At 47.9% G+C, this 23957-nt stretch overlaps 1 protein-coding gene across 1 annotated transcript; it reads right to left on the reverse strand.

The window, feature by feature from the left end:
- Window positions 1–387: 387 nt before the first annotated feature.
- LOC308679353 (glutaredoxin domain-containing cysteine-rich protein 1-like) lies at window positions 388–23570 on the reverse strand (the record flags this gene model as incomplete). Its single annotated transcript, XM_081346962.1, has 4 exons — window positions 388–567; window positions 1992–2057; window positions 7814–8053; window positions 23175–23570. The coding sequence occupies 4 exons, from the start codon at window positions 23568–23570 to the stop codon at window positions 388–390; spliced, it is 882 nt and encodes a 293-aa protein (XP_081203088.1).
- Between the last annotated feature and the right edge of the window lie 387 nt (window positions 23571–23957).

The raw sequence follows: 23957 nt of genomic DNA on the forward strand, positions 1-23957 counted from the left end.
GTGTCTGTGTGTCTGTGTGTGTCTCTCTGTGTGTGTCGTTCTCTCTGTGTGTGTATATACATATACATACATACATACATACATGTGTGTGTGTGTGTGTGTGTGTGTGTGTATAAATTTATTATAAACACCAGGCTGATAACAACCAATTCTGCTTATATCTGCACAGAATCTACAGATTTGGCTCCTCCCTACGGTTCAGTCTGGACTGCCTTTTCTATATTTCACAAATGAGCGGAACTGATTCAGCTAGATAAACACGGTGGCTTTTAATTTAAAAAAGAGAGAGAGCGAGACACCGAGCATCCCAAACTGCTCTGTTGACATCATAAAATGAGGTTGTGCGGGTGTGGGTGTGGCTCTGCGTGCAAGGGACACCGGCCCTCTTTAGCTCATGCAGTTCTTGCACTGCTGCAAGCCGTTCTCGTTACACGCCGTGCACCGGAGGGCTTTGAAGGAGTCTGTAAAACAGTTCCGAAAGGTGGACATTTTGCTCCCATGGCACATGAAGCAGGGAAGGAAGCCGAAGCCCCCACAGGAGAGGCATTCGTGCGGGTGTTGAACTCTCTACAGAATAGGGGAGGAAAGAAGAACGGCATCTATTAGTTGCATTTAATTGACCCATGTCTCTCAACCCTAGCAAGTTTAAGATGCGCGCCCTTCAGCTCACCCAAAATTGCAGTCCTTCGGGCTCTCTGAGTTTGGTTGTTTCCTTGCAGAGGTTTCACTAACCATAGGTGACAACATCACTGTAGGAAAGGAGTGGGGCTTGTGGGGAGGAAGAGGAGGAGGAGGAGGAGGAAGAGGAGGAGGAGGACTGTGGGCTCCTTGGTGCTCTCTGAGCTTGGTGGTTTTCTTGCAGACGTTTTATGACCCAACTAGATAACATAATCAGTGTGGGAAGGGAGTGGGATTTGTGGGGAGGAGGAGGAGGAGGAGGAGGAGGAGGAGGAGGACTGTGGGGTCCTTGGTGCTCTCTGAGCTGGGTTGTTTTCTTGCAGACATTTTATTACCCAACTAGATAACATTATCAGTGCTACAAGGCAGTTGGATTTGTGGAGAGGAGGAGGAGGAGGAGGAGGAGGAGGAGGAGGAGGAGGAGGAGGAGAATTGTGGGGGGTTTGGTACTCTTCAGTTTGGTGGTTTTCTTGCAGATGTTTCCTTACCAAACCAGGTAACTTCATCAGTGGTAGAAGGGAGTGAGGTTTCCTCCCATTTTATAATCTAGTGGTGTGGCCTGTCAATGTTGATAGGGAAATTCCTGGTGATTTCTTGATTGGGCTATTGTTTATGGCTTAGTTGTTGTTCTGCTGTTGATCTTGATGTTAATCTCTGCTTATCTGGGTGTTGAACACTGTTGAAGAGGTACTTTGGTTTTTCGGTTTCCTTCCTGACTTTCGGATTGTCTCTTTTGAATAGCGTGTAAATGTTGCTTACCTCTGTGTGCCTGTTGATGACTGATTTGTATGCGTGGTAGGCTGTCAGGAATTCTCTAGCATTTTGGGATTTAGCTTGATCTAGGATGCTCACAGTTTCCCAGTTGAAACTATGGTTAAGTCTGGTTAACTAGCGGTTAACTCCCAGAATTCCCCAGCCAGCATATTGGATCTATGAGCCTATATCAGGGGTCTTCAAACGTGGCCCTTTTATGACTTGTGGACTTCAACTCCCAGAAGTCCCCAGCCAGGCATGCTGGCTGAGGAATTCTGGGAGCTGAAGTCCACAAGTCATAAAAGGGCCACGTTTGAAGACCCCCGGCCTATATTCTTACCCATCCACGGGGGAATTCAACCATACGCCATGTTAAGGCGTCTTAGCAGTTAGAACACAACGGGTAAAAAAATCTTTAAATGTCTTAGTAATGATTTGTCTGGAGAAATCGAACGGGCCTTTTGTATATATGTGGATCGATATAATGACACCCTCAGGGGTTCTTGGGGCAAGGAAATGGGAGCTTTTGTGATGTGGCCTTTGCTGAGCACCTTAATTACCTCAATTTTGGTTAAGAGGTCCTGCAGTTCCCCCGATTCATTCATTGACAAAATTTTCTCAGCACCCTAGAAGGAAACAGGCAAAATCCATTAGTTGGTGTTTGGGAGAGTATATGTGTATACGCGATTGTCTGTGTGTGAGTAAGACAGAGAGCAAGAAAGAGAGAGGAGGGTGAAAGATGGCTATTTTTGAGAATTTTACAAAGGGGAAGCTTTCTTGATATAAATCACACTTTCCCAGTTGAACCAAGCCAAGCCTGTGGAACAAATAACATTTGTCTCAATAGTGCTACACGATCGTTGCCAAATGTGCACCTTGCTTTGCAAAATATGCCTTCCTATAAAAATAGGCTTACAAGGTACGTCGTCACATTTAATTTCTTCGTATAGAGTTGCATCAGAGATTCTTATTCCATGCCCAAGAGAAATCGAGGGCGTTTTGTTGTTGTTTTTTACAGTTCAAAGATCTCCAGCCCTGAATTTGCACAGAACTGGTTAAGTATAAAGGGGGGAAAAAATCTACGGAGGTTCTCCATCATCCAAGCTTCTTAAAGCTCTGCCTGGAGGGTGGAGGAATGGAAGGATTTATACACCTTGCAGACAGCTGGTCATTTGCATTCTGTTAGAGCAGACATGTCAAACACAAGGCCCGGGGGCCCGGATCCGGCCCGCGAAGTGGTTTCATGTGGCCCGCGAAGCCATCCTGGCAACAGTGAGGGAACGGCCCCCACTGCCTTGGCCCTGGCCCAGAGACCCTCCTTCTGCCAGAGACCCTCAGATCTGTCCCACTCCTGCCCAGGCCCCCATAGGCACCCTTGATGCGAAGGATGCAGAGCTGGCCATGCCCACCCAGTAGGCCGTACGCACTCTAGCCACGCCCACCCAGTAGGCCACGCCCACCCTGGCCATACCCACCCGGCCCCCTGAGGGCAACCGCAATGCTGATGCGGCCCTCAATGAAATTGAGTTTGACACCCCTGTCTTAGAGGGTCATTGAGGCCACTGGGAGGTTTATCTGTGTCCTCAGTGGTGCTTTTTCAACTGGACTTTCTCGCTTTTCTTTGAAGATGTTTCGCTTCTCATCCCAGAAGCTTCTTCAGCTCTGACTGGAGGGTGGGGAATGGAAGATTTTAGCCTAGAAAGAGCTGAAGAAGCTTCTGGGATGAGAAGCGAAAAGTCTTCAAAGAAGAACTACGAAGTCCACTTGCCTCCTGAAAAAAACCACCTTTGGGACAACCCTGACCTGGAGGACGGAGAATCTCCATATATTTTTAGCCATGCAGTTTGGGATGAACACCCTCCGAATGGTGTGGGAGTATGAACGGGTTTCCAGAAAAAAAAAATTGCAGACTACAGGAACCATTTGCACCACTCATGTGGACCCTGAGGACACAGACAAACCTCCCAGTGGCCTCAACGACTCTCTAAAAGGAGGCAAACGACCAGCCCTCTGCAAGGAGTATAAATCCTTCCGTTCCTCCACCCTCCAGTCAGAGCTGAAGAAGCTTCTGGGATGAGAAGCGAAACGTCTTCAAAGGAAAAACAAAAAAGGCCAGTTGCTTCGTGGGAAAAAAAGCACCTTTGGGACTATGAAGGGAAAAGTGATGAAAAGGCTGAGCAAGTAGCTGTGAAAAATTAAAATAATTGAGATCGAATGGGGTCCCAAATACAAAAATGATCTTACAGAGAGAATTAATCTGCCGAAGAAGATATAAAACAATTTCATGGTTCCTTCTGCTAATCGGAGAAGAAGACCTGTTGAACATTTCTATTTAACTTTCTTGCTGCTATGGAGTCAAGATCCAATCCCGTTTTGGCAGTGGGTCAGTCCTCCGGGTGAAAGCGTTCGCTCACCCCTTTGCGCAATTCTGACGTGACCTCAACGAATGTCCGCATCTTGTCAACGTCGATTGCTGAAGCGTCGCTGGGGTGTCTTGTAATTAACGCAGGATTGCCAATTGGATCAGGACCGGGTGGCCTTCCTTCTAACAAAAGCCACCTTGGAATCAGGGTTTATTTCTGGAGAGTTGTGGTGTCACAGGAAGAAAATGAGGACTAGGCCAAAGGTGAGGGCTTTTTCTGGCTTTGGTGGATTTCCCTTTCTATGTTTTCTGATCTCCAACAGTGAGGGTGAAACACACACACCCAAAAAAAAATGGCTAAAGATCAGCTCCGATGCCAGCATGGGGAAAAAACGTAAGAACCAGGGCTTTTTTTTCTCATAGAACGCTCAGAACGGAGTTCCAGCACCTTTTTTGGATGGAACCTTGTAGGGTAGGCAAGGCGGGTTGTGTGACATGTGTGAGTTTCTAATGCTCCCTTCAGAGGTTCTTGAGATTAATTACAAAATAAGGAGGCCCATAGAGGGAAGGAAGGAAGGAAGGAAGGAAAGAAGGAAGGAAGGAAGGAAGGAAGGGAGGGAGGGAGGGAGGGAGGGAGGGAGGGAGGAAAGGAAGGAAGGAAGGAAGGAAGGAAGGAAGGAAGGAAGGGGAAGGAGAGGAAGGGAGGGAAGGAAGGAAGAAAAGAGAGGGAGGGAGGGAGGGAGGGAGGGAAGGAAGGAAGGGGGAGGGAGGGAAGGGAGGGAAGGGAGGGAGGGAGGGGGAGGAGAGGAAGGGAGGGAAGTAAGGGAGGGAGGGAGGGAGGGAGGAAAGGAAGGAAGGAAGGAAGAAAAGAGAGGGAGGGAGGGAGGGAGGGAAGGGAGGGAAGGGAGGGAGGGGGAGGAGAGGAAGGGAGGGAAGTAAGGGAGGGAGGGAGGGAGGGAGGAAAGGAAGGAAGGAAGGAAGAAAAGAGAGGGAGGGAGGGAGAGAAGGAAGGAAGGAAGGAAGAGGGAGGAGAGGAAGGGATGGAAGGAAGGAAGGAAGGAAGGAAGAAAAGGGAGGGAGGGAGGGAGGGAGGGAGGGAGGGAGGGAGAGAAGGAAGGAAGGAAGGAAGGAAGGAAGGAAGGAAGGAAGGAAGGAAGGAAGGAAGGAAGGAAGAAGGAGGAGAGGAAGGGATGGAAGGAAGGAAGGAAGGAAGAAAAGGGAGGGAGGGAGGGAGAGAAGGAAGGAAGGAAGGAAGGAAGGAAGGAAGGAAGGAAGGAAGGAAGGAAGGAAGAGGGAGGAGAGGAAGGGATGGAAGGAAGGAAGGAAGGAAGAAAAGGGAGGGAGGGAGGGAGGGAGGGAGAGAAGGAAGGAAGGAAGGAAGGAAGGAAGGAAGGAAGAGGGAGGAGAGGAAGGGATGGAAGGAAGGAAGGAAGAAAAGGGAGGGAGGGAGGGAGGGAGGGAGGGAGAGAAGGAAGGAAGGAAGGAAGGAAGGAAGGAAGGAAGGAAGGAAGGAAGGAAGGAAGGAAGGAAGGAAGGAAGGAAAAAGGGGACGAGGGAGGGCGGGAGGAAGCTCAAATCTTCTCCCCAATGTTTTCTATCTTTCTTGTATGTATTTATTTTTCCAACTTGAATCTTGGACATCTCACTCTTACTGACAGCTTCCCTGCAAATGTTTGTTTTTCGTGTGAAAAGTCAACCCGCCCTCTTTTTTAAAAAACAAACAAACGCCACCACCAAATCAGGGCGTTCCCTCTTGACCCGGGATGTACCATCAACGCTTTCATGGTGTGTCTGATACGAATCCTGCTGGGCAGACCCGTTGGGCGAGGCTTCGTGATTTCCCAAGGCTGATTTTCTCTGGCCGACCCAGATTCTCTTGCCTTTCCTTGCAACGTCTTCCTCTTTGGGAATTGACGCTTAGCTTACTTCCGAAGGGTCTTGAAATAATATCTTGACTTCCCGCATCCAACTGAGTCAAAAATTAGGGTGGACATCATATCATCTCTTCCTTCCTCCATTCTTTCAGCCAAAGACCCTTTTTACAGCAGTGGCCCAAATTGTGGAAACCTTCTGGGACAAGTGTACAGTAGAAATGACCCCTTTGGTTAAGTTTCCACAATTTTTTTCTTCTAATTTTTTTATAACTGTAGCCTTGTCCGCTTAATAATACTATTTTACATGGCTTTCTGGGCGACCAGTCAACCCTTTGCACCGTTACTTTAATTTTATTACGTTTTACAAGCTCGCTAGATGAAAGAACACAAAAAAAACCCAACCGACTTGACAGCCATCACATAACACACTGACAATTGTTCTCCTCTCGGCTTCAATACATGACATCAGTAACCGGATCCTACTGTGATCTGATTGGCTCCTTGCCAAAATAAGATGACACCCGATTGGCTCTCTAAACACTCATGCTCATTGGCTACAATCGGATGAAGGGAAGCTACCCGATTATCAACCTAAGCAGGTTGCGCTTCCTTTTTCTGGTGATTTGGCTATAGCTTTTTATCGAACACAGTACAGATAATGGAACAAAATTTGTTGCATTACATTCTTGATTAAATTATCTTTCCATTGATTATATGATTTTATGGTACTACTCCAAAAAACAAAAAAGTGGTGTTGTTAGCCATCAAACCTCAAAAATACACTTTCCCCAAAAGGCTTCCACAATTTTGGCCACTACTGTATGTAACCGGCAAATTTAACTTCAAATAGAAATGATATATTCTTCTCCCAGCAGAGGGCGCAATTCATCGTCAGATACAGCAGCGTCTGTATCTGTACATCAAAATTCAGAGGCTTGGCAACTGACTCATACTTACGACGGATGCAGCGTCCCCCGGGCTCACGGGATCCCCTTTTGCGACCTTCCAACAAGCAAAATCCATGGGGCAAAGCCAGATTCGCTTTACAACCGTGTTAGTAACTATACAACTGCAGTGATTCGCTTAACAATGGGGGCAAGAAAGGTCGTAAAAGGAGGAAAAATTCATTCAACGACTGCCTCGCTTAGGAAGAGAAATTTTGGGCTCAATTATGGTCGCAGGTCAAGGGCAATACGTAGTCTGTGGAATTAGTGCTTGAATAAAAGAGGAAGAAATCAGACTGATACATAATTATTGGCTATTTTTGTAGAATAGAATAGAATAGAATAGAATAGAATAGAATAGAATAGAATAGAATAGAATAGAATAGAATAGAATAGAATAGAATAGAATAGAATAGAATAGAATAGAATAGTTATTGGAATATAGAATAGAATAGAATAGAATAGAATAGAATAGAATAGAATAGAATAGAATAGAATAGAATAGAATAGAATAGAATAGAATAGAATAGAATAGAATAGAATAGAATAGAATAGAATAGAATAGAATAGAATAGAATAGAATAGAATAGAATAGAATAGTTATTGGAATATAGAATAGAATAGAATAGAATAGAATAGAATAGAATAGAATAGAATAGAATAGAATAGAATAGAATAGAATAGAATAGAATAGAATAGAATAGAATAGAATAGAATAGAATAGGAATTGGGAGTGGAGTGGAGTGGAGTGGAGTGGAATGGCGTAAAGTGGAGCAGAACAGAACAGAATAGAACAGAACAGAATGCAGAATAGAGTGGAATAGAATAGAATATAGAATAACAAAGTCGGAAGGGACCTTGGAGGTCATCTAGTCCAACCCCCTGCTCAGGCAGGAAACCCTATACCATTTCAGACAAATGGCTGCCCAGTCTCTTCTTAAAAACCTCCAGTGTTGGAGTACCCACAACTTCTGGAGGCAGGTAGTTCCACTGGTTAATTGTTCTAAGTATCAGGGACTTTCTCCTTAGCTCCAGGTGGCCTAATGAACCTATTGCTCAGTGAAGGCTTCAGCACAAATGGTTGCGAACGTAACATGCTTCCTCTTTTTCACGTCCGCGTCGCTCCGATTTCTCACGCTTTCAGATTCAAACCGGGCCGGCAGACGCGCCTCGCCTAATCCGTCAATCCCTCGCACACTTACCCCCAGATACTGGCCTTTGATAAAGGCGACCGGGACCGACGGGATTTCTCCCAGCTTTCTGCATCTCTCAGACAGCTCCTTCCCATAGTCGCCGTTCAACGCAATGTTCTTCTCTACAAACTTGACCCGGTGGTTTTGGAAGATCTTCCGAACTAACTCGCATCTTTCGAACGTGGTTCTCACCACCCGAAGGCTGGTGGTGTAGACGACGATGCGTCCGTTTTCCCAAACAGAGGATAACTGTAAACATAATATATACATTTTATATATGCATATACGTGTGTGTGTGTGTGTGTGTGTGTGTGTGTGTGTGTGTGCGTGTGTGTGTGTGTGTGTGTTTTCTGGTCAGACCGGTTTGATTGATGCACCTTGGGGGTGCATACACACACACACACACAGACACACACACAGAGACACACAGAGACACACAGACAAAGACACAGACAGACACAGACACACACACAGACACACACACACACAGACACACACACACACACACACACACAATATTAATGGGAAAACCAAAAGAATTTAATGCATTAGCAGTTTTCAAAAGAAGATCTTAACCAAAAATATAAAGATATAAGACCAAACAAAATTGATGGATAAAATGGGTTTTAAGATCAAGAAGATAAAATTCTTTGTTGTTAATATGACAAACATGAACTGTATGTTATTTCAAAATAATAATATTAAGGTATGGAATGAAGTTATAAGGTAAATGACTTTCGCTCATTCCGCCAGGACCTGAAGACTTGGCTCTTTGAGCTTTCTGGCCTGGACTGAGAGTATTAATTGGGGTTTTAATTGGATTTTAATTGGGGTTTTATATTTATTCAAGGTTTAAATGTAATCATTTTAACTGTTCTTAATTTTTGTAATTGTTGTATTGTTATTTTAAAAACCTTGTGAACCACCCTGAGTCCTACGGGAGAAGGGCGGTATATAAGTCTAATAAAGATAAAGATAAAGATATATATATATATATTTCAATTATGTGGAATCCTTCATCTAAGACAGGGGTCTTCCAACGTCGCCCTTTTACAACTTGACTGATCTACGACCACAATTTAGGTTGCTAAGCGAGACAGTTAAGCGGATTTTGCCCCGTTTTACGCCCTCTCTTGCCACAGTTGCTGAGTGAGTCACTGCAGGAGAAGGGGAAGAGACGTTGTGTGCAAGTTGCTGCAGTCACAGTGCTCAAACGTTGTGCAAACTTAAGCAGAGGCCACCTGGCATGTAGAGGGTCACCAAAGGCGAAATGCCAGCCTCTGCTGTGATGAAATACAGCTTTATGCTGGCACCTTGTCGGTTGGTTTCACTTCTGCCGACTAGTCTAATTAGCGCTCTCAAAGTAGCAAACACCATAATTGCAATTCCAATAATAGAAATCCATTAGCAGCTTAAAACAACAGGTAGAAACCCAGGCAGCTACTGCATCATCATCATCATCATCATCATCATCATCATCATCATCATCATTATTATTGTTGTTGTTGTTGTTGTTGTTGTTGTTGTTGTTATTGTTATTATTATTATTGTTATTATTATTATTGTTATTATTATGTTATTTATAAAATTACCAACAAGGTGTCTTTTAACCTCAGAATATTATGCCCTTAGCTGAAGGAGGCTTTGAAAACCTGGAAATAGTGCCATCGCAAACAACTAGAATAAACAGGAAAGAAAAACAGAGCAGAAGCAATTTACATTTAAAATCAACCTAAAGATAAGGAGGTTAGATAAAGTTTAATGACCTTAAACTGAATTCAGAATAGAAGGAGCTTGGCTTCTTTCGAAGGCCAGGCACCAGAAAAAGAGTTCCAGAGTAAACTTAGTTTTCAAACAAGTTTGCACGGGAAGAGAACTATCTAAGTCCAAAACCTGGAGATGGAGATGGAGAACTTTAATTTACCTTGCTGCATGCAACCGGGTACAAAGCCTCAAGGGAGGGAGGGAGAGGGAGAGGGAGAGAAGGAAGAAGGAGCAGGAAGAAGGAAGGAAGGTGGGAGGGAGGGAGGAAAAGGGAAGGGGAAGGGGAAGTAGAAGGGGAAGGAAGGAAGGAAGATGGGGAGGGAGGGAGGGAGGAGGGAAGGAGGGAAGGAAGGGAGAGAGAGAGGGAGAGAAGGAAGGAGGAGGAGGAAGGAAGGAAGGTGGGAGGGAGGGAGGGAGGAAAAGGGAAGGGGAAGTGGAAGTAGAAGGGGAAGGAAGGAAGATGGGGAGGGAGGGAGGGAGGAGGGAAGGTGGGAAGGAAGGGAGAGAAAGAGAGAGAGAAGGAAGGAGGAGGAGGAAGGAAGGAAGGTGGGAGGGAGGGAGGAAAAGGGAAGGGGAAGGGGAAGTAGAAGGGGAAGGAAGGAAGAAAGATGGGGAGGGAGGGAGGGAGGAGGGAAGGAGGGAAGGAAGGGAGAGAGAGAGAGAGAGAGAAGGAAGGAGGAGGAAGGAAGGAAGGTGGGAGGGAGGGAGGAAAAGGGAAGGGGAAGGGGAAGTAGAAGGGGAAGGAAGGAAGAAAGATGGGGAGGGAGGAGGGAAGGAGGGAAGGAAGGGAGAGAGAGAGGGAGAGAAGGAAGGAGGAGGAGGAAGGAAGGAAGGTGGGAGGGAGGGAGGGAGGAAAAGGGAAGGGGAAGTGGAAGTAGAAGGGGAAGGAAGGAAGATGGGGAGGGAGGGAGGGAGGAGGGAAGGAGGGAAGGAAGGGAGAGAGAGAGGGAGAGAAGGAAGGAGGAGGAGGAAGGAAGGAAGGTGGGAGGGAGGGAGGAAAAGGGAAGGGGAAGTGGAAGTAGAAGGGGAAGGAAGGAAGATGGGGAGGGAGGGAGGGAGGGAGGAGGGAAGGAGGGAAGGAAGGGAGAGAGAGAGGGAGAGAAGGAAGGAAGGAAGGAAGGAAGGAAGGAAGGAAGGAAGGAAGGAAGGAAGGAAGGAAGGAAGGAAGGTGAGAAGGGAGGAGGAGAGGGTGAGAAGGAAGGAGGAGGAGGAGGAAGAAGGCAGGAAGATGGGAGGGAGGGAGGGAAGAAAAGGGAAGGGGAATGGAAAGGGGAAATGGAAGTGGAAGGGGAGGAAGGAAGATGGGAGGAAGGAAGATGGGGAGGGAGGGAGGGAGGAAGGAAGGAGGGAAGGAAGGAAGGAGGGAAGGAAGGAAGGGAGAGGGGGAGGGGGAGAAGGAAGAAGGAGGAGGAAGAAAGAAGGGTGGAAGCCCATAATATCGGCTGCAGTATCCCGGTTACGCACAATCCCCCTTTGGCGAAGCAAAATCGAAGGGGAAGCCAGATTCACTTAACAACCGTGTTACTCGCCGAACAACGGCGGCGAATCGCTTCACAGATGCGGCCAGACGATCATAAAACGGGACAAAAATTCACTCAACAAACCGTCTTAACTTAGGAGCAGAAATTTGGGGTTTCTCAACTAAGTCAAGAACTATCTGTATTTATCCTTAGCTGAGGGTCGTGTGTGTGTGTGTGTGTGTGTGTGTGTGTGTGTGTGTGTCCGTGTCCATGTCCTTTTCATTGTCTTGAGGCTGCAGGGCCTTTTCCAAACGTCCTTTCCATAAAACTTTGGAAGAGGCGCTTGGGAGTTTTAAATTATTGATGGGATTTCTTTTCTAATTTTTTTTTTTACCCACGCGGCATCCCAGCAGAGGTGGCATTTTCACAGAAGCATCGTCGCCAACGAACGCAAAAAGCTGCAGGCTGGGGGAAAAGGGAGAGTTTAAATCAGGCTGAGATTCTTAATTAGTCCGTGATGCTTTATTCGCAGCCCCCAGTTCAGATGAGGACATATGCTAATTATCGAAAGAGGCAGCGTTCCAAAAAGGGTATTTTTTTAAAAAATGATTGTTTCGATGGGCTGCCTGATTTCTTCAGCAGCCCAAAGGAATAGTCCAAGATGGGCGAGGGGGAGGAAGGATGAATGATAAAATCTTCTACATGGGAAATATACTTCTCTCCAGAGTCCATTTGATGTACATCTTTCTTTGGCTTCGGGGGGGAAGCGTTTTTATTTGTGCATTTCAACACACCCCATGGGTGTAATAAAGCAGATATATTTCATCGTCATTCATTTGAGTTTGCCATCTTGGATTCCAAAACACATTTGCCAAGGATTTTCTAAGCAGAAACAGAGACTGGCACCAACCTGAGAATAACAGAGTTTGGAAGGGACCTTGGAGGTCATCTAGTCCAAACCCCTGCTCAGGCAGGAGACCCTAGACCAGGGGTCAGCAACCTGAAACAGTGAAAGAGCCACTCGGAACCGGTTCCCTCACAAAAGGAAAAAGTGGGAGCCGCAAAAAATGTGTGTGCATGCGCGCATGCGCAGAACAGGGTTTGACTGAAGAGTGGAGCCAAGGCGAGATATGCACCTACCCTGCATATTTGAATTGATTGGTTGAACTTTTTTAGTCCCACTTTTTTTTGGGGGGGGACTGCACATGGCAGAGGACTGGGAGCCGCAGGAGACGGCTGAAAGAGCCGCATGCGACTCCGGAGCCGCGGGTTGCAGACCTGTGTCCTAGACCATTTCAGACAAATGGCTGTCCCATCACTTCTTAAAAACTTCCAGTGTTGGAGCATTCACAATTTTTGGAGGCAGGTTGTTCCATTGGTTAATTGTCCTCAAATTTCTCCTTAGTTCCAGGTTGCTTCTCTCCTTGATTAGTTTCCATCTGTTGCTTCTTGTCCTGCCTTCAGGGGCTTTGGAGAAGAGCTTGACTGCCTCTTCTTTGGGGCAGCCCCTGAAAGATTGGAAGACTGCTATCATGTCACCCCTCGTCCTTCTCTTCATTAGACTAGACATACCCAATTCCAGCAACCGTTCCTTGTATAATAATAATAATAAAGTTGGAAGGGACCCTGGAGGTCATCTAGTCCAACCCCCTGCTCAGGTAGGAAACCCTAGACCATTTCAGACAAATGGTTGTCCAGTCTCTTCTTAAAATCCTCCAGTGTTGGAGCATCCTCAACTTCTCACTGTCAGGAAGTTTCTCCTTAGTTCTAGGTTGCTTCTCTCCTTGGTTAGTTTCCATCCGTTGCTTCTTGTCCTGCCTTCAGGCGCTTTGGGAAAAAAGGTTGACACCAACATTCAGAAGCGCTGACGCTCTTTCTCTCCTGCTTCTTCAAACTCCAACTTTCATTTCCCTAGGGCCTCGGAGGGAAAGCCACAAGCATGCTTCTGGATGCCCATCAGCTTTATTAAGGCAATTTAGTCCTCGGCTTACGGCCACAAATGAGCCCCAAATTTCTGCTGCTAAGTGAGACATTTGTTCAGTGAGTTTTGCTCCATTTTACGACCTTCCTTGCCACCGTGGTGATAAGCCCATCGCTGCGGTTGTTAAGTTTGCAAGAAGGGACACTGGCTTCCCCCATTCGACTTTGCTTGTTGTCGGAAGGTCGCAAAAGAGGATCACGTCACACACACACACACACACACACACCGGGAATGCTGCGGCCGTCATAAATATGAAATCAGGGGCCAAGCATCTGAATTTAGATCACATGACCGTGGGGATGCCACAACGGTCGTAAGTGAAAGACAAAGGCCACTCTTTTGAAGACAGCAAAGTCCACATTGAAGACAGCAAAGTCACCACGATGTAAAAAAGAGGTTGAGACTCTAGAAAGAGGGCAGAGAAAAGCAACAAAGAGGATCAGGGCTTTGTTGTTGTTAGCTGCGAAGTTGTGTCCAACTCATCGCGACCCCATGGACCACGTTCCTCCAGGCCTTCCTGTCCTCTACCACCTTCTGGAGTCCCTTTAAGCTCACGCCTACTGCTTCAGTGACTCCATCCAGCCACCTCATTCTCTGTCGTCCCCTTCTTCTCTTCCCCTCAATCTTTCCCAGCATTAGGCTCTTCTCCAGTGAGTCCTTCCTTCTCATTAGGTGGCCAAAGGATTTGAGTTTCAACTTCAGGATCTGGCCTTCTAAAGAGCAGTCAGGGTTGATCTCTAGGACTGACCGGTTTGATCGCCTTGCAGTCCAAGGGACTCGCAGGAGTCTTCTCCAGCACCAGAGTTCAAAGGCCTCAATTCTTTGGCGCTCGGCCTTTCTTATGGTCCAGCTTTCACTGCCATACATTGCAACTGGGAAGACCATAGCCTTGACTATACGCACTTTTGTTGACAGGGTGATGTCTCAGCTTTTTAGTGTGCTGTCTAGATTTGCCATGGCTTTCCTCCCAAGGAGCAAGCGTCTTTTAATTTCTTGGCTACAGTCCCCGTCTGCAGTGATCTTGGAGCCCAGGAAAATAAAATCTGTCACTACCTCCATTTCTTCCCCATCTATTTGCCAGGAATTGAGAGGGCCGGATGCCATGATCTTAGTTTTCTTAATGTTAAGTTTCAACCCAAGTTTTGCACTCTCCTTTTTCACCCGCAACAAGAGGCTCTTTAGTTCTTCTAGGATCAGGGCACTGGAGGCTAAAACATATAAAGAACGGTTGCTAGAATTGGGAATGTCTAGTTTAATGAAGAGAAGGACGAGGGGGGACAGGATAGCAGTCTTCCAATATCTCAGGGGCTGCCCCAAAGAAGAGGAGGGGGTCAAGCTGTTCTCCAAAGCGCCTGAAGGCAGAACAAGAAGCAACGGATGGAAACCAACCAAGGAGAGAAGCATCCTAGAACTAAGGAGAAATTTCCTGAAAGTGAGAACAATTATCCAGTGGAACAATCTGCCTCCAGAAGTGGTGGGTGCTTCATCAATGGAGGTCTTTAAGATGAGACTGGGCATCCATTTGTCTGAAATGGTATAGGCTTTCCTGCCTGAGCAGGGGGATGGACTAGATGACCTCCAAGGTCCCTTCCAACTTTGTTATTATTATTACTATTATTATTTTGGACAGAGAGGACCGCTGCTTTCAAGGAGGGGTCAAAGAGGCCATCTGGGTCAAAATCGAACAGCCCTCCCTCAACAGAAGGGGAGGGATACGGCGTCCTCTATCTCCAGTCTACAACAGCATCCCTTTAGCAGTTCCAAGAAGGCTCCACACCCATTTGCACCACTCGGGTGAACCTCCAAGTGGCCTCAACGACTCTCTGAAAGAAGGTAAATGACCAGCTGTCTACAAGGAGTATAAATCCTTCCATTCCCCACCATCCAGTCAGAGCTGAAGAAGCTTCTGGGATGAGAAGGGAAACGTCTTCAAGGAAAACACAAAAAAGTCCAGTTGTCTTGTGGAAAAATCACCTTTGGGACAGCCAGATGATGGCGGATCTCCATAAATCTGCATTTTAAAAATTAAGTCTGGCTGATTCAATCTCACCGATTTGGGAGCTGAAAGACAAATCCCCAAAACTCCAACACAGTCTCCTTATCTACTGGGGGGTGGGGGGGGAAATCCATCTCCCTGCTTCAGAGGAGTAGCAATTCCAATTCCTGTTGCCCTGATGCAGGCGTACCACCATGTAGACTAGTTTTTTTGCCACGCCTCCTGGAAGATGGCCGCTCGCAGCTGATCGCGGAGATCAAAGGATGCGAGTTTGGCATGGAGCCCTGCAGGGGGCTGCTGTTCCCTAGCCCGGATGGGCGACAGGACCCTCCGAGGCTTTGGTGGAGCCCGTAATGAGCGCCAGTAGTAACAACGGGGCGGTATTGGAAAGGGATGGCGAAGCGGCAAGGAGGCAAGGCTCCCGGACTCGAAGGGGCCAAAGCGGAACGGCTCGATCAGGCTGACGGCCGAATTACAATGGCCGAAAGCAACCGGCGGCACCCTACGGCAACCTGTAAAGCGGCCGAGGATGGTCGGGCTGCAACGTGCAGTTTGCAGCCTTTTCTGGCTCGCTCAAACCAGCAAAGAGCACATACTAGCCGGCAGCTGCCGATGGGATCTTGCGGCGGTCCCCAAATCAGCTGTTAAGCGGCCAGCTTGGATGCGAGTAACCGGCGGCACCCCGCGGCAGCCTGTAAAGCGGCCGGTGATGGGCGGGCTGCAACGCGCAGTTTCCAGCCTTTTCTGGCTCGTTCAGACCGGCAGAGAGCATATACTAGCCGGCAGCTGCCGGTGGGATCTTGCGGCGGCCTCCAAATCAGCTGTTAAGCGACCTGCTTGGATGCGCGGCATGCGGAAGCCTGCAACGGACATACAACGACCTGATCGATCTCCCTTCGATAGACAAACGGTCCGGCCCTGCAGCCACCTGCGGAGGAGCTGTAACGACCTGGGGCTGCCTACAAAGGTAGCCTGGACGGCGAGGCTCCAGAATTGGTGGCTGCTGCCCCCCATCTGCCCATCTATAAGATCTTCGCGCTCCCCACCCACGACAGAGGTCTGTGGGATGATGGCCACCGTCTGTAGGCTAGAGCGCCATTTAAAACCCTCCTATATCTGGTCTGGAGGGCGGAATTCACCAGGGACCACCTGAAGCTTTATTTGGAGGTGGGATGTGCCGAAAGGCCCCCGAGATAGCAGTTATCCTCTCGGGATCATAACTTTAAGTCCAGATAATCCCGCCTTCATTTTTTCACCGGAGACTGACTACAGCCCCTCGGTCGCGATGACATCTTAGGCATGGAGATAGATGAACTACCACCGCTCATCACCGGAGCTACGAAGTTATCCACCAACAGACTATGCTAGCATTCACCGGACTCTCTCTCCTCCTGCGACCTACCCGGAGCTGGATGGTGACCCCCTGAGATCCTGATCACTGTGAGAGGGTGACCATGTTCTCAGGAGCCACTACTTCAGCTCTGTGGTCTTGATATGCAGTTGTTCCTACCAGCTCGTCCTTTACTCCTATTTCCACCTCTGATGGCTTACACCAGAAGTGAGCTACTTGCCCTGAGAGCTTCCCCACTCTCTCAGAGATGGCCATCAGACCTACGCCGCCGTTTCCTTAATGACGGGTCCTGGGACCCCGAGAGGTGGCATGACGCCAAGAAGAGGCTCTTGGGTTTTCTTTTAAAATTTTTTGAAGGGTTAGGGAGGGGGGAGGGTCAGGCCCAGCAAATCGAGGGGAAGATCCCACCGGACCTGTCTCAGCCTAAGTTGGCCAATGGTCGCGGCAATATGAGGGCCATGGAGAGTCTTGTAAACCAGGGGGATGGGACAGGGATACCGATCCCCACAGTAATTGGGAATGGCAGCAGATGGAGGAGCAGAGGGTCATATCGTATTCTGAGATCACGCCCACGCTATCTTCTTGCTGTGGCGCGCTCTGACCCTCTGGCTCCCGCTTGCTGCCCTGGGGAAGAGGGAGGTCTGACTCCTGAGCTCAGGCTGATCTATTTTAATGCCAGGTCTGTTGTGAATAAAGCTCCCCTCATCCATGACTTGATCGAGGAGGAAGGCGCAGACCTGGCATGCATCACGGAAACCTGGCTGGGCCCAGAGGGAGGGGTCCCTCTGACTGATTTATCCCCCCCAGGTTTCCGTGTGCTACATCAACCTCGAGCTCAGGGTAGGGGAGGTGGCGTGGCGATCGTTATCAGAGAGACCCTCCATCCACGGGAGGCCACTGCCCCTCAGATAGACGGATGTGAATCCCTCCTCTTAAGGTGGGGTCCTGGTGGTCAGTTGGGCCTACTTCTGGTATACCTCTCTCCAAGCTGCACAGCAACGGTTCTACCCAAGCTACCTGACGCCATCTCAGGATTGGCGGTCGAATTTCCAAAGCTTATGGTACTGGGAGATTTTAATCTACCTTCCCTGGGCAGTGCATCAGAAGTGGCCCGAGAGTTCATGGCCTCCATGACGGCCATGGACCTTACTCAAATTACTCAGGACCCAACTCACGAGGGAGGAAACATGCCGGATCTAATTTTTGTCTCTGGGCAGTGGCTAAATGGGCTGGGTGGGGTTACTCCAACATCACAACCCCTGTCATGGACAGACCACTACCTCCTGCGGTTGGGCCTCCGTCACGTCACCCCCCGATGTCAGGAAGCGGAACCGACCAGGTGGTTCCGCCCCAGGCGCCTGATGGACCCAGATAAATTCCAGATGGCGCTTGGACCGATTCCCACCTCCCTCTCCCACAACCCGGCCGAGTCCTTAGTTAATGCCTGGCAACAGGCTGCTTCGGAGGCGCTCGACCGCGTTGTCCCTTTGCGGCCTCTGACCCGGCGCAAGTCCCGACTCGCTCTTTGGTTCTCCAAGGACCTGCGGGAGATGAAGCGCCAGAGAAGGGGCCTAGAGAGCATTTGGAGAGCCAGTCGGTCCGAGTCTGACCGAACACAGTTAAGATCCTTTTCTAGATCCTATCTTGTGGCAATGAGGGTGGCAAAGCGCGCCTACTTCACCACCCTCATTGCGTCCGCAGATAATCGCCCGGCCGCCCTATTTAGAGTGGTCCGCTCCCTTTTAAGTCAAGAGACGGGAGAGGACCCCCTACATGGACGGGCTGAGGAATTTAGTAAATATCTGGTGGACAAAATTGCTCAGATTCGGGCTGGTCTGGACTCTGACTGGGCAGTATCTAACGAGAGGAAAACGATGAAGTTGGCCAAGTACATTTGGGAAGAGTTCGATCCTGTGACTCCGGATGAAGTGGACAAGATCATGGGGAAACTAAGTGCCGCCACATGTTTGTTGGACCCGTGTCCCTCCTGGCTAGTCTATGCTTCTCGGGAGGTTACACGAGGCTGGCTCCTAGCAGTTATCAATGCCTCACTGAGTGAAGGGTACTTCCCTGCTGCCTTGAAAGAGGCGGTGGTAAGGCCCCTCCTCAAGAAACCGGCACTGGACCCAGCTGTTTTAAACAACTTCCGTCCTGTCTCCAACCTTCGCTTCCTTGCGAAGGTCGTTGAGAGCGTGGTGGCACGACAGCTCCCTTTGAACCTGGAGGAAGCTGAATATCTAGATCCGTACCAATCGGGTTTCAGACCGGGGCACAGCACGGAGACGGCATTGGTCGCGCTGGTGAATGATCTCTGGCGGGCCCGAGATAGAGGTTATTCTTCTGTCCTGGTCCTATTAGATCTATCAGCGGCTTTTGATACCATCGACCATGGTATCTTACTGCGTCGTCTTGAGGGGCTGGGAGTGGGAGGCACCGTTCTGCGTTGGTTCTCCTCCTACCTCTCGGACCGTTCGCAGACGGTGTTGGCAGGAGGGCAGAGGTCAAGCCCTAGGCCTCTTAATTGTGGAGTGCCTCAGGGTTCGGTGCTCTCGCCCCTCCTGTTCAACATCTATATGAAGCCGCTGGGAGAGATCATCCGTAGCTTCGGGGTGAAATATCATCAATATGCTGATGATACCCAGCTATTCATCTCCACCCCGAACCAACCCAGTGATGCCCTCGATGTGATGTCCCGTTGTCTGGAAGCGGTACAGATTTGGATGGGAGAAAACAGGCTTCGACTCAACCCGGCCAAGACTGAGTGGCTGTACATACCGTCATCTCGTTTAGTCCAAGAGGTTCCATCTCTGACTATAGGAGGAGAGATGTTACCTCCCATTGATAAAGCACGCAATCTGGGCGTCCTCCTAGATTCACGACTCAGTTTTGAAGATCACATGGGAACCGTGGCTAGGGGGGCATTTGCCCAGATTCGTCTTATATACCAATTACGCCCCTTTTTGGACCGAGATGCCCTACGTACAGTCACCCACGCACTCGTTACCTCCCGTATTGATTACTGTAATGCTCTCTACATGGGGCTGCCCTTAAAGACCACCCGGAGGCTTCAGCTGGTGCAGAATGCAGCTGCGCGGGTTGTGATGGGAGCTTCCCGATACTCCCATATTACACCCCTCCTGCGGGAGCTGCATTGGCTACCAGTTGCCCTCCGGGTGAGATTTAAGGTGCTGGTACTTACCTTTAAAGCCCTACATGGCTTAGGTCCGGGATACTTGCAGGACCATCTGCTGCCGGGAACAAATTCCCATCGTCCAGTACGCTCACACAGAGAAGGCCTCCTCAGGGTACCGTCAGCTAGGCAATGTCGGCTGGCGACCCCCAGGGGGAGGGCCTTCTCTGTGGGAGCACCAACCCTATGGAATCAGCTCCCCCCTGAGCTTCGGATAGCCCAAAACCTCCAATCCTTTCGCCGCGGCCTCAAAACACACCTGTTCCACCAAGCTGACCTAGACTGACAGGCATCTTAATTAATTTATATTTAGTATTTTTAATTCATTTTTAAATTCTCTAATTTTTTATTGCACTGATGTTCTCAATTTCATTTATCTTGATTTATGCACTTATTATATGTTTTATTGTGAGCCGCCCTGAGTCCTTCAGGAGATAGGGCGGGATATAAATCCCATCAATAAATAAATAATAAATAAATGATGGAGCCTTATTCTCCATCCTGTAATGCAAAACCCAATGAACCAGTCCAGCGTTGTTATGTCACCTTTTTTTTCCCACGCTTGCTTTAGTTCACACCCAAAGGATGTAGAGAGGTGTTGTCATGGCAACTGCGCTCCCCTCCTTGTCGCAGGAAGATGAAGGGGAAGAGGTTGCCATGGCAACTTTTCCTCCACTTCAGACTTTAGGATGAATCAAGAGGGAAGTCTGAAAAGATAAATCAGCTCACGGGCAGTGGAACCACTTTCTAGGACGATCGGAGAGCCCATTTTCCTACGTCTACTTTGTCAAAAGCGAGATTTTTTATTTTTCTGTGGGGGGGGAGTGGGAATCTTCCATTTGGAAAATCTTTCATGTCTGATGTTAGAGTTGTTGTTCTTCAGAGTCCTCCTGCTTTGATGGGAGAAGGAGGCAGAGGAGGAGGAGGAGGAGATAGAAAAGGAGAAAGAAGGAGGAGGAGGAGATGAAGGAGAAATGAGGAGGAGATGGAGAAGGAGAAAGAAGGAGAAGGAGGAGATGGAGATGAAGAAGGAGAAACAAGGAGGAGATGGAGAAAGAGAAAGAACGAGAGGAGAAGAAGGAGAATGAGAAAAAAGGAGAAGGAGGAGATGAAGAAGGAGAAACAAGGAGATGGAGAAAGAGAAAGAACGAGAGGAGAAGGAGAAGGAGGAGATGGAGAAGGAGAAACAAGGAGGAGATGGAGTAAGAGAAAGAAGGAGAGGAGAAGAAGGAGAAGGAGAAGGAGGAAATGGAGAAGGAGAAAGCAGGAGATGGAGAAGAAGGAGAAAGGAGGAGGAGAAGATGGAGATGAAGAAGGAGAAGGAGAAAGAAGGAGGAGGAGGAGGAGATGGAGAAGGAGAAAGCAGGAGATGGAGATGAAGAAGGAGAAAGGAGGAGGAGGAGGAGGAGGAGATGGAGATGGAGATGAACGAGAAAGAAGGAGGAGAAGATGGAGATGAAGAAGGAGAAGGGAGGAGGAGGAGGAGACAGAGATGAAGGAGAAATGAGGAGGAGATGGAGAAGGAGAAAGAAGGAGAGGAGGAGGAGGAGATGGAGAAGGATCCCAAAGGGGACCTCATGACCCCGGAGACTGCAACGGTCATAAATATGAGTCAGTTGCCAGGCATCTGAATTTTGACCCAGTGACCCTGGGGGATGCTTGCATGGGGTGGGGGGAAAATACACCAGTCAGCAACAGTTCAATCTTTTGCACTTCAAATCCTAGTTTGTTTGTTTTTTAAAAAATGCTCAATTATTTGCTAATGTTTTTAGACTCTATTGCTTTTGCTAAAACAGTATAAATATTGATATGTTTCTGGAAATAACTCCGAATCTGGAGTCACAGCAACACGCTTACCTATTGTCCAGTATTAAACGCTGGAAGCCAACAATTGGGGTTAATTTTCTGATTTGGACAGCTTCGGAATAAACGCGTGCAGGGACTCCTCGCCCTACCACCACAACGGAGCCCAACATTTCTGCTGTTAAGCGAGACATTTGTTACGTGAATTTTGCCCCCATCTTATGACTTTTCTTGCCACGGCTGTTAAAGGAATCGCTGCAGTTGATAAGTTGGTGACCCGGTTGTTAAATGAATCTGGCTTCCCCCATTGAGTTTGCTTGCCCAGAAAGTCGCAAAAACAGATCCCATGCTTTTAGGACACCGGGACGGTCGTTAAGTGTGAAGCGGTTGCCAAAGCCTCTGAATTTGGATCACGTGAACCACGGAGATGCTGGAAAGGTCATCACTGCGAAGAACAGTCATGGGTCACATTTTGCAGTGCCGTCGAAACTTTGAACGGTCCCTCAGTGAAGTGTTGTAAGTCAAGGACCACCTGTATAACTCCTTGGGTTGGGTGGACAGCGCTAGGATGTAAATTTAGTACACCTCTAGTCTGTCTGAAAACCATTACATTAAATGGCATTTTGTTTTCTGTTTTAAATGGACTGGAATGTTTAATAGAAGCAGATTGGATCCTTTTTCCCCATGTGAAATTGGCATAATAATAATAATAATAATAATAATAATAATAATAATAATAATAATAATAATAATAATAATAATAACAACAACAACAACAACAACAACAACAACAGCAGCAGAATAGACGAGAAAGAACTGGAGAAGATAACAAAATACAAAGACCTACAAATAGAAATAGAATGACTGTGGCCAAGGCAAGCAAGGGGAGTACTAATAGTAATAGGCGCCTTGGGTGAAATCCCAAAACAACTGGAGCACCACTGGAACACCATCATCGGCATTGACAAATTCACCATCAGTCAATTGCAAAAGGCGGCCTTACTAGGAACTGCTTCCATCCTGCGACGATATCTGTAATACCATCAAACATCCACATCTGCCTATCCCAGGTCCTTGGTAAGGACTCCTTAGGTGGACAAAAGTGCCAAATTCAGTCTGAACATCTGGCTGACTTTGCAATGAATAATAATAATAATAATAATAATAATAATAATAATAATAATAATAATAATAATAATAATAATAATAATAATAATAATAATAAAGTTGGAAGGGACCTTGGAGGTCATCTAGTCCAACCCCCTGCTCAGGCAGGAAACCCTACACCATTTCAGACAAATGGCTGTCCAGTCTCTTCTTAAAAACTTCCAGTGTTTGAGCATTCACAGCTTCTGGAGGCAGGATGTTCCACTGGTTAATTGTTCTCACTATCAGGAAGTTTCTCCTTAGTTCCAGGTTGCTTCTCTCCTTGATTAGTTTCCATCAATCACTTCTTGTCCTGCTTTCAGGTGCTTTGGAGAATAGCGTGACCCAGTGGTGGGATTCAAATAGGTGAACAACTGGTTCTCTGTGTGGATGCTGCTTCCAGAAGTCCATTCTGGGCCCGGGCAACAAAAAATTAGCTACCGGTTCTGCCGAACTGGTGCGAACTGGCTGAATCCCTCCACTGGGCTGACCCCTCTCTTCTTTGGGGCAGCCCCTGAGATACTGGAAGACTGCTATCCTGTCCCCCCTCGTCCTTCTCTTCATTAAACTAGACAGTCCCAATTCCAGCAACCGTTCTTTATATCTTTTAGCCTCCAGTTCCCTATTGAGAAGGGAAGCAGAGAAGGGGATGAAACAAGAGCAAAACCCATCCACTTACCTCAAGGACTTTGCCTAAGTTGTCAAAGAGGACCTGGCCAGCGCTGACTTTATGCTTGACCCCTCTCACCGTCCCATTTTTGCTGAGGATGTTGATTCGTTTGCTACCAAACCCCCTCTCTTTGGAGGCCCTGACGAAAGAGAACATGTCCCCTGTCTCCGTGTCGTTCTCATCCCCTTCGGAGCTGAAGTGTCCGTTGTTCTGTCCATCCGACTCACTGAGACGGCTGTTGGGGTCGGTTTCCGAGCTGCTGGTATACTCCGAATCCAGGGAATCGGACGTTTCTCCATCGGTGTAGACCTCCTTCAGGATTCTTCCGCTGTGGGAAGAGGCGACGCGGAATCGGACTTTCCTCGGAGGCCTCCCCTCCTCAGCCAGGTTGTTCCTCTTCAACATCGTCCTATCCATCGACGGGGCCCGCTTACATCATCCCGGTTTAGTTTGTCATTAGAGAGCGCCAGGTTCTCACGCTTATAACAATATCATAGTTGTCTTCCCTTGATAACAGGGTGGCTGATATGAAAGAAAGAGGATGCTGGAGACGTTAACCGTTCTACACTGAATTATAGATGGACCGGCGTGCTATGGTTACCTTTCCACTAACACCTGTGTAACGAGAGCCTTAATCCAATATTCATGAAAGAATACAGAGAACCTTGTTGATAAAAATGGGGACCGCTCACAAAGATGACAGTTAGGTGCAAATAGAAATACACCCTATTTCCATAGCAAAGAAGATCAAGCAGGAATGGTTAAATTGATCGTTTTATTCAAAGGGGAGAA

The sequence above is a fragment of the Vipera berus genome (genome assembly GCF_964194415.1).
Source record: "Vipera berus genome assembly, contig: HAP1_SCAFFOLD_250, whole genome shotgun sequence".
Classification (NCBI taxonomy): Eukaryota; Metazoa; Chordata; class Lepidosauria; order Squamata; family Viperidae; genus Vipera; species Vipera berus.